Raw genomic sequence first — 12,545 nt, 5'->3', positions numbered from 1 at the left:
TTCCTTGGGTTCAATACTGTGACACACTGTGACACGATCTCTTTCCGAACTCATCACGTGCGGAAGCCTGGTTATAGTTTAATGCACTGATTAACTTCAAGCATCATTTTTCACTATACAAAATTAATTTAGTCACAGTGTGTATTTTCCCCTAAACCACAACCTTTTCCAGTTCTAAACAAGTAGCACTGATGCCTAAACCTAAAGAGTGCGTAAAAGCAAGACCAAAAAGGCAGTGAAGTGAAAAACCCAAACCTAGGAAACCGTGATCTTTTGCTTAACAGATTTGCAACTTACACCAACTGTCCTGCCTCCTTAGAAGAACAAGCTGTAATGGAAGTTTTTTCTCAAACAGGACCAGTACTGGGTGTGTGTATGGTGTATGGTGCACCAGTATACTGGGTGTTTACTGGTGCCTCGAGCCACCAGTAGTGGTGACTATGTGCAGGATACAGAAACGATTGCATGAAAACCAACTACAAACTAGTTTAAAAATGAAACAAACTCTTCAGCTGGCTGTTGTTCTTTTAAAGAGCGACAACGCTGATAAAGAGGGGAACTAGCAAGGTTGCAGAGATGGTTAAAAAAAATCGCGTACTCATTTGCATAAAGAAATAGAAGACTTAAAAAGAGCACAAACAGGCTAATTCAGCGATGAAATGAATTGAACGATCACTGCGGGAAAGGAAAGCTCTTAGCTGATGAATCCTAATGAAATCTGACTGATAGTAATTATGCTGATGTTGTTCTGTGGACCTTAACCTTTTAACTAAAAAACTGAGAAGTCTGCAAATCCCCCTTCCATTAACGCCAGAGGGAAGAGAGAAGGATGAAGCAGAGGAGCAGAGAGGATAAGAAGAAGCGCTAAGAGCAGAAGGCATAGAGGAGGGGAAGACAGGAAAGATATTTGCAGGAGGAAAGGAAGAACAAATGAAGAGAGAAAGGAGAACAGGGGATGGAGGACAAGTGAGAAGGTGAGGAAGATGGCGAGAAAATGATAACTGGGAGAGAGGGAACATGGAAGAAGAAAACACAAGAGAATGGGGGAGGATAACATAGGTGGAAATGAAGTGCACTGGAGAGGAGATGAGCATTGGATGAGAAATAACAAATAGAAATAGAGTACAGAAAGATTAAGTGAAAAAAACTAAAAGAAAGGTGTGGAAAGAAGTGTAGCAAAAAAGAAAGCAGGCAAAAAAAAGGAAAAGAATGCAAATACGAGTGTGTAGTGAAGAAAAGTAAGAGGAAGGATAAGGAGGATAAAGGGAAAAGGGAGGAGGAGAGGGCAGGTCACACATATCAACACCTGGCATGTCTGTCCAGCCTCAGAAATGGAAATGAAAGAAACACATACTGGCCTCATTACATTCATGCCCATTGAAGGGCTTGGACTAATACTTGGAGTAGAGAGGTAAAGTCAAGTATCAAGGCCCCGTATAATGTCCTGAGATAGCACATCAGGCTAATACATGGAGCACTAACCTGCTTCGCTGTCGCAGTCTTCACTTCCTGCTGCGAGCTCCTCCGTCCTCTTCTCCCCTTCTCCTCTGACTTCACCCACTGAGTATCCACCTCCCCTTGCCTCTCCCCCTCTCCCCTATCTGCTTCTCTCATCGCCAAGCAGTTAATTTTGGGATTAATACGCGTGGCGGTGGTGGCTGGCTCTTTTGAGGGATTTGTAGCGGAGCTGCAGACACTTATCTTGGTCATTACGGCGCCCATATTGGATTCAAGCGTTTTAGTATCTGCCAAACATTCGGCTGCGGAGGAGTCTATCGGGGCGACACGCGCCCGGGGATTAAGATAAGGAGGCCCCTCATTACGACTTCTCTCCTCCTGCGGCGTGCTGACACTCGCAGCGGCCGCGACTTCTCCTCCAGCAACATCACAGAGGAGGTACGGGTGCTCACCTCGTTTCTCTTCCTCTGTGCCGGAGGACACAGGAAGAGGAAGAAGAGAGGAAAGGTAGTCTTTTGGTTTGGAGCCAGGCCCCTGGAGGGAGGTGGCGTCGCTTGTTGAGGGTGGGGAGGTGGAACATGAGCTGTAACAAGGCTCCAGGAAAGTAGAGGAAGAGCTCTGTGTGTCCTCTGCTGGACTTGTTCTTTGGAAATATAGTTGATCCTGGTTTTTCGCCAGTACTGTCTGCTTAGAGAGAGACAGGTAACCCAGACTGTCATCTGCTGGAGAATTGGGCCCGTCGTCGGACGTAGACTGAAAATTGTTGTTTAAGCAAGACAAGTCATTCATTTCATAGCCAAATGACAGGGGGGACTCAAAATTCTCCTTCAGAAAGAAGTGCCATGGTTTCTTGGTGAGAACCATGCTGTAGCAGAGAGGCGGGCCTAGATAAACCTCCTCTGTACAGGCTTCAAACAGAGTCACCTCTTCCCTGATGTCAGGGCTGGGGGGCAGAGACAGAGAGGGGTTAGTTTGCTCTTCATGGGTACCATCAGCGGCACAGTAAGTTTCACTGTCAGCAGACTTTAGATCAAGAGCGCAGACTTTGTTTTTGGTTCCGAGGCCGGGAGACGCTGAAATTTGCTGTCTGGTGCTTGTGAACAGCTCAGGGCTCGGGCTGTGGAGGCCTTGCGTTGGCGTGACGTATGACGGGATGCTGTAGGGTGCTGGGGTGGAGCTCTTGTCCTCTGTGCACTGACTGACCTCGCCGCAGTCGCTGTCATGGGAAGAGAGAGACAGGTAGGAGTAGAAGTCTCCCTTCTTAAGGTGGAGGGGCCTGTGGGAGTGTTCGAGCACCTGAAGGGAGAGGAAGGAGAAGTTTTTGTGTTGCCTTTTGTTGTCTGCTCGTAAGGTTTGGAATTAAGGATAAAATGTGCTTCACTTATAGTAGAGCTCTGTCAGCTGACTGTATGAGTTCCTTTTGTTTAAATGATGCTGACTTGGTTTAGAATTTTATTTGATTGTGGGCAAAAATGATAACAAATAGAATCAACTGCTCAATATTCATTTAGATTCTGAACACGAAGGATAGAAATAAGAATAACCTTTAGCGCTTTTATCAATAGCATCTTATTTGTTTTGAAATGACTTTTTTGTAATGTTATTTTGTATTATTTCTAATTTAAGATACCTACCATAATTACTAAACCATCAAATCTTGATTTACATATTCATATTTTACACTCAGGCACTTTTTGCATGGGGGGAAGTAAAACTTTTCTGCCTGATTTCTTTTTTCCTTTCAGAAATAACATGAAGACTGAAAACTGATTAGCTTTTAGATTACTTCACTTGCAAAAGATACCAAAGAAATTAGTCATTAAATCTGAAAAGTTATGATCTGTGATGCGATTTATTGAATTAGTCCAATTCAGTGAACCAATCGACTGAGATAACTTTTGATACTTTTGGATTAATTTGTCCAACAAATATACAGAATATACAAAGTCAAACAGGACCTCGGATGCTCCAGCTCAGAAATAATTTGATTCGTTTAGTGTTAAAGTTTTCAGCCACACCAAATAATTTTTGAGTTCTGTTTGAAATCGTTTTTATTTTCATGTTGCAGTGCAATATGTGCATATGCCTATCATTAATACTCTACCTTGTCTCTGATCTGTGCTAATGATGCAGAACCTTGGTCTGGAATGGACCCATTGGTCTCAGTCTGGCTCGGTTCCTCAGTCTGGTTCTCTTTGCTTTTCAGGGCCAGTGAGGTCATGTCAATAATCTCCATCACAAAATCATGCACGTTCTCCTTCTTGCTTTCTTCTACACAGCGTGGATGGAGGGAAGAGGGGCAGGGAAGGTGCTTGCAGCAGGAGGAGTGAGAGTTGTGCCCTTTTTTGGGGAGCAGGGACGAATCTTTGTCTCTGACTTCCCTCCTCGTCTCCTCTGTCACAAAAGATGAGAATCTGAACTTTTCCTGAATGGTGATGGCCTTCCTTCTGCTGGCTACCGACCTGCTGTTGTGCAAAGCATCGTGGGATTTGCAGTCCTCCACTGGGGAGAGGGATGGAGGAGAAGGGAGGGAGGAGCTGTGGCAAGGCAACTCTCCCCGAAGCTGTCCCACCAAAGAGGAAGCACGCTTGGATGGGAAAGGGAGCAGCTCACAGGATGGGGACTCCTTTGTCTCGCTTGATTCTGTTATCACTACCAAGTTGCTAACATCTTGAACCAGCTCTCCTGTTTTGGTAAACACGTACGAATCCCTTAGAGACTCTCTGTTCTTGGTGAACATGCTGGACTCCTCTCGGAGGAGCTCATCATCTTCATCCCTCCCTTTTAGACAGCTCTGGTCCACATTTCCATTCTCCACATCATCCACAAACTGGCTCATGTAGCTTCTTGTCGCGTTCCTCCTATTCTCCTCCTCCTCCTCCTCCATTCCCCTCTTGCCTGTTTTTACTTTATTGTTGCCACCATCACTGTTGGCATCTAATAATTTTGCAGCTGAGCGGTTTAAAAAACACTCCTTAATCTGAGGGGACAGGTTGGCTCCACACTGAAGCTCATCATGGAGGCCTGTTTCTGTTTTAGAGAAAGAGGAAGTGGAGGCACGAGGAGATCGGATCCAATTTTGGAGCTCTCTTTTCATGTACTCAAGCCCCAGCACATAAGAGCCCTCCATTTCTTCTTCATCATCATCCTCAACATCCTCGTGACCTGAGGATGCGCCACTCAGCCGCTCTCCTTCTTCGTCCTCTTCGTCCCGAACGCCGAGCTCCTCCTCTGTGAGGGTGAGCGTGGAGGAAGACAGGAGGTCGCTGTCATCCTCATCTTCATCCGTGCAGGCTGATGTGCAAGAGACGTTCACAACCATGCTCAAACTAGTTGCGTCGGCTTCATCCAGGCCTTGTGCTCCTCTGCTCCTACCGTGGCAGCGCTTCCTAGAAGAGTTTGCATTGGGTGCCACTGTGGGATCCAGCAAGAGGTGCCTCTGATTTCTGAGCATGACAAAATCTTCAGAGCCTAGCGATGAGTCCTCAGTGCTACTCAGCTCTGTTAAGGATGCTGTTGCTGAACTCTCGTTGATCAGCGATGGAGGTCCTTTCCACAAAGAGCATGAAATCCCAGATAGCGGGGCGTGTCGACCACCGAGAGAGGGGGAGGCAGGGAGGGGGCTCCTCTGCGGGGAGCTGCCCCGAAGCGTCATGTCAGAAACACTCCGGGTCATTTTTGCCCCAAGAGGACTCTGGATGTTCTCCAGACGTTTCAAGAGATCAAGGGTTCTTCGGCTCAGCTCTCCAGGGGACGGTTCCCCTTGCACAGTTTCAGTGTTGTTTTCTTTTCTTTGTTGGCCTCCATCATATCCACTTCTCTGCTCCTTCTCCAGCTCTCCGAGACTGGCAAGGCTACCTCCAGTTCCTTCATCAATACTGCGAAATGGGACTAGGCCAGTCTCCAGAGAGGCGCTACGATGCAGTGGGTCTTTGGAGGGGAATAACTCCACACCTGGAGCCAGAAGGGACTCTAGAGAGGAGCCCTGAGATAAAACTGGACTTGATGCCCGGCGGCTGAGGACAGGAGGAGTTTCCAAACCATGGTACTGTTGAGTGGTGAAGTCAGCGAGATCACTGTGGGACAAGAAAGACTTTGAGAAGTCAACAGCAAGTCCCCCCACCTCAAAATCAGAGTCAGAATCCGCAGGTGTCAGGATGCCACGTCCGTTAATTAAGATTTCAACAGCCTCTCCACCTCCCCTCCTGTGTCTCCTCTTCTTCTCCTCCTCTCTGTTTCTTTTGGTTTCGCTCCTCCTCGACCTCTTCTCCTGCTCACTTTCCTCCTCCTCTTCTTTACCCACACCTTTTTCCTCTCCTGGGATTTCAAAGTTGGCTATTGTTGTCTCTGTGTCTCCTGTGTCACTAACAATCCCGCTTTCGCACTCAGACCGACGACTGTTTGAGGACTGGCCGCTTCCTCTTCCACCCTCACTCTCTCCATCTCGGCATCTTCTTGACATCAAACCTCCCAGGAGGTCTGGGAGGGATTCGATGGAAGAGAAGGAGGAATCCTTACTCAAGCTCTTCTGCAGCACTTGCTGTTTCCTTTTTCCTGACTTGGTTTTTTGCAATAAGGATGAAGTGTGAGGAAACTGAGGCTGTCTGTATAATTCAATATTGTGGAGGCTATATACTTGGTAGACATTATTGTTGTTAGGGGGTGAGGTTTGGGAGGTCATATTGTGCTGAACCTCCACTGATGATCCACCTCTAGTATTCGACATAATCTCAGTACACTCAGTAGCGGGGACAGGTGTTCTACTCGTGTCAGGGGGGTTTTCATTGGGCAGAACAGCTTCAGAAGGCAGATTTGGTTCTGTGGGGAGGTTTTGTGTAAGGTCAGGTTCTGGTATAGCTTGTGGCTCTGCTTCTGTGATTGTCATATCTGTTTCATCCCATTCCCATGAATCATCCTGCACTGGTGCTACTGGACCAGCTGACACTGGGCTAATTTGGTGAAGGTCCACCAAACCTGGTTCCAAAAAGTTCCCAGGAACCTGCAGACAAAATGAAAGGAAACACAAGACAACATTTGTAACTGGTCAGTGAGGTTTTAGACAAATTCACTCAGATGCAGAAATCAAGAAGCTGTGTTATGTTTCTTAATAAAGTTCGCAATCAGACACAACATACAACATGATGGAGAAAGGAAAACAAACAAGTAACTTAGTCCAAAGACAACAACCAAAAAGCCAGGCAAATAAGGAAAATAAGAAACACGTGTACTCAATTAAACCCCCAAACAATGGAGGGGAAATATTTCAAATTATAGAATTTTATTCATGCCAAATATATCATTGCATCAGTGTTTTCACAGCTCAAATACAGGAAGGCAACAAATCCATTTTGAACTTCTGAAAACTCATCCTGCCCTTAACACTCAATTTCAGACAACTCTTTGCTCTGTGTGATGACACAGAGAAGGGTACACCGAATACGGGCATCTCAAGCACACAGCTTTGGCTGTGAGCACAGCAGCCGCACTCACCTGCTGTTCAAAGCTTATTTACAAGGTGCAACCAATCAGAAGAAATGTGGCTTAAAAGGAAGGATTAAAATGTGATGTTTTATACATTTACTCCCTTACATGGACATTTTATCTACTTGGCATGCATAAATATTAGATAAAAATGTAATTTTAAAGGTAGAATCTCCTAGTTTCTGAAAATACGCATAGCTAAAATACCATAAGTGGTTCTCCAGTGACCTTGTTGGTGTTAAAAGGTTAAATAAATCTTAACACATAAAAATGAATAAAAGACTGTTTCATTAATCGTTTGATGCTGTGAACTCCATCTTCAGAATGTTGGGTTTTTTGCAATTACTGAGTCCTAAATCCAAGAACTTGGCGCAAATGTCATTTAACCTGTGGAGCACTCGCCCCGATTACATGTTGTTTTAATAACACCTAGGAAATTTCAAAGAGAGCTTAAAGACATACAGTGTTGCTTTCCTTTAAGAAAAGGGGTTCTCAGTTATGATTCAAAGCACATAAATGTTTTAAGTTGTGCTATCAAACACGATGGGAATATAAGTCGTGTCATTTTGGATGTTGTATCTTGTTTTGGCACAAAACTCTTTAAAAAGACGCGTCGCTAATCCCGCGTCCCTCCTGAGAACACCGTCTCGACTCAGGCCTCTGCTTGAAAGAGACACACTGACACTCTGACAGAACATGTTCTGTGATCATTTAAAAAAAAAGAGTGAAATCAGCCCACCCCAAAGCAATTGCTCATAAATCTCAACACAAATTATTCCACTCTGGAACAAAGCGATGAATTATTCAAAAACGACTTCTGAGAGAAAGAGCACCAGGCTGAAAACCCCAAAGTAAATACGTAATCAAAAGCCTTCAGAAAGCTCGGCTGTCTAAAAATATGCTTAGACACAGGAATTCTTCTCTTCCACAGACATAATTATACAAATTGCTCCGCGTCTCGTTAACAAGAGAGGGGGGTAATTCGTATTAGCCATTCATAGCCTATTAATCTAATAAACTAGTTGGCTCTGCGTGCGTGTGCGAGTGAGTGTGTGTGGATATGTCTCTGTATAATGAATTTCTATTAGATTTGTGTTTATTCCCCTTGTGCTGATAAGGGAGATGGGGGTAATGACTGAACTGGGTTTTGCCACTGTAGACGCATTCAAAAACACATTCAGCGCTGAGAGGAAAGGCTATCAATCAGCCTAATCCAATCAAATCGGGGATTTGATGACCCACGAAAACCTTGTACATAATTTATATCTGTAATTCATCTCATTTCTATAATTTTACAACAGTTTATAGCTGGATTGTGGGTATTTATATGACCACAGACAGAGGAGCGTGGGGACTATCGGTGTCCAGCACTCACAGTATCCTTAAAAACATATTTCTTAAAGCAGCAAATGACTGTAAAGTGTTGCTGGGAACCTGGCAGAGTGAGAGATTGCAAACCAAGCATCAATAACCAGTCAAACATTGCAAATACTTGCACAACATGCCATGGTTGTCCTCTTTAATCGCTCCTATTTCTCATGACTTGTATTCTTAGCTCAGTTCAGATTTAGTTTCAACATTTAGCTTTTGGCTACTTGTCTGTTTTAATACTATATGTGTGCTGTTTCTCAGGAGCAAAATGTAAGAAACTGTATTACAATAAAAACACCGTCCCAACAAAGCCAAGACACCAAATTGCCAGAGGCTAAAACTGAAGACATTTTCTGTACATTTCTATTTTATTTTTATTAATTTTGGAAGTAAAAAAAAAGTAAGTAAGTTCTGTTTGTTATTATTTATTCAAAAAGATTTTAATTTTATGCTACATATGTGTGTCAGACTGAATCTTTTCACAAATTTACCCAATCAAAATGTATTTATTTGCTCATCTTTCTTCTTATATTAGTATTTGTCAAGCTGTATTTGAATTATACACACAACAGCTAATTTTCACAGGAAATATTCTCCTCTTATATTCATCAAGGTCATTTTAGCTTTAAAAACGAAAAGGGTAAAGCAAATAAAAATAACACTGGATAATGTCCAAAATGAAATGACATGAAACATATTCAGAGGTGAAAACAATGACAGACTTGTAAACAAACCCAATGAAATGGATGCAAATACATCCAGGCAACACTAAGCTTAAGCCTAAACAAATCAATACACTACCGCACCACAAAACTTTGAAGCTGTATAATCACATAAATTAAGATGTGCTTGTATTCAGTCTAAAGGCCAAATATGACAAACATCATACCGACCATTATTTTTTTCTACCTGTACGAATAAAAAATAAGACTTGAAATGATGACATCAATAAAATAAATAAAATAAAAACTAGTTAATACAAACTGGCCAGTTTTTCAGCATTCCTTCCTGTGATTATATTTACATGAACACGATCAAACTGTTTACTGATGTAATTCTTGCCAGTGTTCAATATGTGTGTGTGTTGTGTTTTTCGGGGTGAAAACAGCAAACTTTTTCCCATTAGCTCTAGTTTGACTGCTCCCATTTGTTAGCATAGCATCTGCTGGAAGGCCCAAGGAGAGTAGAGCTATCTAGGAGTGTCTGGGTGATTATTCATGTGCCTGCGCTCCTCCTGGAGCTGCTGCTGCTGCTGCTTGAGTCTCTGCTGGCTCTCTGCTGTACCGGTTGTCAAAGCACTCAGGGAGCCCAGCGTCACCGGTCTGATTCAAAATGAATAGAAGCGCACAGATAAATCACCTCTCCATGCAGAGTGGAGGAGCTGACAGGCTGCTTTGAATGTAATTGCAAACAGTGAGTGAAAACCTCCATATGTTGCTCATAACTCTGCTCGAAAATATTTCATAATTGTGAGAAAACTGTGCGGAAATATAATTTCCATATATCACATTAGATGCACAGGTATACTTTGTGAAATCTCATCCCCAAAACACCCTGCAGCTTTAATTTAGACTCATTTACATTAAATCAGAGATAAAACAGCATCTTTCATGTGCTTTCTGAGCGGCAGTACACACACATCTACTCATGGAACATGCAGAGAAGAAAATATGACTCATACTTCAACAACAAAAACCCTGTTAGAACAAAATCACATGTTCTGAGGGAAGAGGCATAAAATACAGTCCAACCTCCAAAGAAAAATGACAACAGTGGTAATTTCTGAAGAGGGTTAAAGGTTACGAGGTGTTTATCGAGGCCAAGGGTTCCAATGTCTTTGAGGTTCTTTACAAAGGGGAGGAAATCTTCCAAGAATGTCTCAAAATCCAAATGACATGGTTTTAACTAATCTTAGCAAAGTGGTTTTAGATGACACCAAATGGGTCAAACGTATCTTCATGCTAGCCAATTATGTTTGGCTAAAAAGCAGTGAGAAAAGCATTTTTTGACTACAGACTGATCTGACGTGTTACAATCATATCAGACTTGTGTTGCTTATGTATCTTGGCTTGTTTTGCCATCATGCGAGTAACCACATGTACAATGTCCAACCTTTTCCAAACAGTGGTGATGCCTTCACTTATGGTAAACTAAATGCTGGAGAAGCTCGATGGGAGAAGTTTGCCTTCTAACATGTGGCTGTTGTAGTATTATACGTAAGTGTTTTGCAGGTGACAGTTACATTAGTCTGTTTCATAGTCTTTTATACTGCCTCACAAGAGCTGCTAGCAACTGTGAAAGCATGTTGTTTCCGCTTGCTTGCAATGTGTTGCTTGCAATGTGTTGCTTGCGCTCTCAACATTTCTGCCCGTGCGCGCTCAACTCTTTCTGTAAACCGTTAAATTTGTGCCACAAAACCAGCCAATCACAGACTTGGATGCAAAAAAATCTGATCGGCTGTTCTGGTCTCCAATCAGCTCGAAATGACGAAATGCAATATCCCAGAATGCATTTCGGCCAAAGCTCAAACGAGGCAGTGGCGGAGTTTGAAATATTACTCTTAATGGGTCACAAAAAGCGTGCCACTGCCTCGTTTGAGTTTTGGACGAAATGCATTCTGGGATATTGCATTTCGTCATTTCGAGCTGATTGGAGACCAGAACAGCCGATCAGATTTTTTTGCATCCAAGTCTGTGATTGGCTGGTTTTGTGGCACAAACATAACAGTGTACAGAAAGAGTTGAGCGCGCACGGGCAGAAATGTTGACAGCGCAAGCAACACATTGCAAGCAAGCGGAAATGCAAATACTGAGCGCGAGGGGCTGCTGTTGTGTGTGTGTGGATAATAGCAAACACTGAAATACATTTTTTGCACGCAGCAATGAATTTTGTTCACTCAAATTTAGCTTTTCTTCGCTCAAAATAAATTTCTCCTCAAAATGCAACACTTGCAACTGCAATTTTTTTTTACGTGCGCTCAATTTTTTTTTACGTGCGCTCAAAATAGTGGCACAAAAATAACGCCATAGTAATCCACTCATCACCAAGCTTGATTGCCAAGAAATTCACCTTGTATTTTCATTTCACAGTCCTCAAAGAATGAACTCTAATCTCCCCAAGCTTTCCTCTAGCATCCACTAACACTCTGTTATACAACTTGTATTTTCTGTTGTGCTAAGACAGAGAAACACTGATGATTTTCATTTCTTCTGGAATGTTATAAAGGTTTTATCACTGAGGCTACAGTTAAGTTAAAGAAGAATAAAAAGTAAGATGAGATTGTGCACTATAAACCTAAAAAACAGCTAGAAAAAAGTATAATACAGAAATATGTGTGAAAAGATGATTAGTAAAACAGAAATAGTGACTTTTCTCAGGAAGTAACGACTATTTTGATGTTTTCTTTGATAAATAACATGGTTGGTTGTAAAGCACTAACATCAATTAATAGCTTTAGTAATAAAAATACACCGGGGGTTTTCAGTTTACTTCAGCTGTTAAAAGAAACTCTACCACCAAACACAAGTTTCTCTTTGTCATTTGTGTGTTGGTACAATAACTTGCACAAGCTGATCTCCTATCTCACTCATTACACTGTACTTAAAATCTGAGCCACGCATTCCTGCAGTCATTTGCAGGCAGGCGAGCGGACTCATTTACACAAACCCTCTCTCAAAAATCCACACAGGGATGCGTGCACACGGAAACCAGAAGCGGACAGTCATTTTATCATGAGGCAGAAGTGTTCATTTATAAACTATACCACCCACATATATGCTTCTCTGGTTCATTCTCGGGTTTCCTCCCCTTCCCTTTTTTTTTGCTTCTCGCTTTGTCTTTATTCCTCTCTCATCTCCACTAGAAGTGAAATTACTCTCCAGCCAGCAGCGAGGTCAGAGTGTCTGGCCTCCGTTATTTGTCTTCTCCTCCTCTACAATATGTGTGTGTGTGTGTCCTTTGTGTGTGAATTTACAAAAGTGAGAGAGAGAGAGAAAGGGAGAGTGTGACCTCCAGCAGCACATGTAAAGCCGAATTAGACAGATTCTCCATATTTTCTTTGCAAGTGATACAAAGTAAGAGTGCGCTCAACTCTGACTCTTCAACACGATTAGAGAGTGTGGTCTTAATACAAACACAATACTGCGGCTCACTGATGAGTATGAAAGGGCAAAATAAATACAATTCAACTAGAAGCTTTTATCCATGCAACACGAGAAAAAGCATCGACAAATAAC

General features: G+C 42.7%; 1 protein-coding gene across 2 annotated transcripts in view; it reads right to left on the bottom strand.

The window, feature by feature from the left end:
- The window catches only part of akap6 (A kinase (PRKA) anchor protein 6), a 234,426-nt gene that overhangs the window by 5,892 nt on the left and 215,989 nt on the right, over nt 1–12,545 (bottom strand). For both annotated transcript variants that reach the window (XM_005941009.3, XM_005941011.3), the window contains exons 20-21: nt 3,563–6,457; nt 1,483–2,754 (exon numbers count right to left, since the gene is read on the bottom strand). In XM_005941009.3, the coding sequence (XP_005941071.1) occupies nt 1,483–2,754; nt 3,563–6,457 (4,167 nt within the window). The remainder of the gene's footprint in view (nt 1–1,482; nt 2,755–3,562; nt 6,458–12,545) is intronic.

The sequence above is a fragment of the Haplochromis burtoni genome, unplaced genomic scaffold (genome assembly GCF_018398535.1).
Source record: "Haplochromis burtoni strain Fernald_Lab_line unplaced genomic scaffold, NCSU_Asbu1 Contig_288, whole genome shotgun sequence".
In the NCBI taxonomy this organism is placed as follows: Eukaryota; Metazoa; Chordata; class Actinopteri; order Cichliformes; family Cichlidae; genus Haplochromis; species Haplochromis burtoni.
This window is presented reverse-complemented; position numbering and strand designations above follow the sequence as displayed.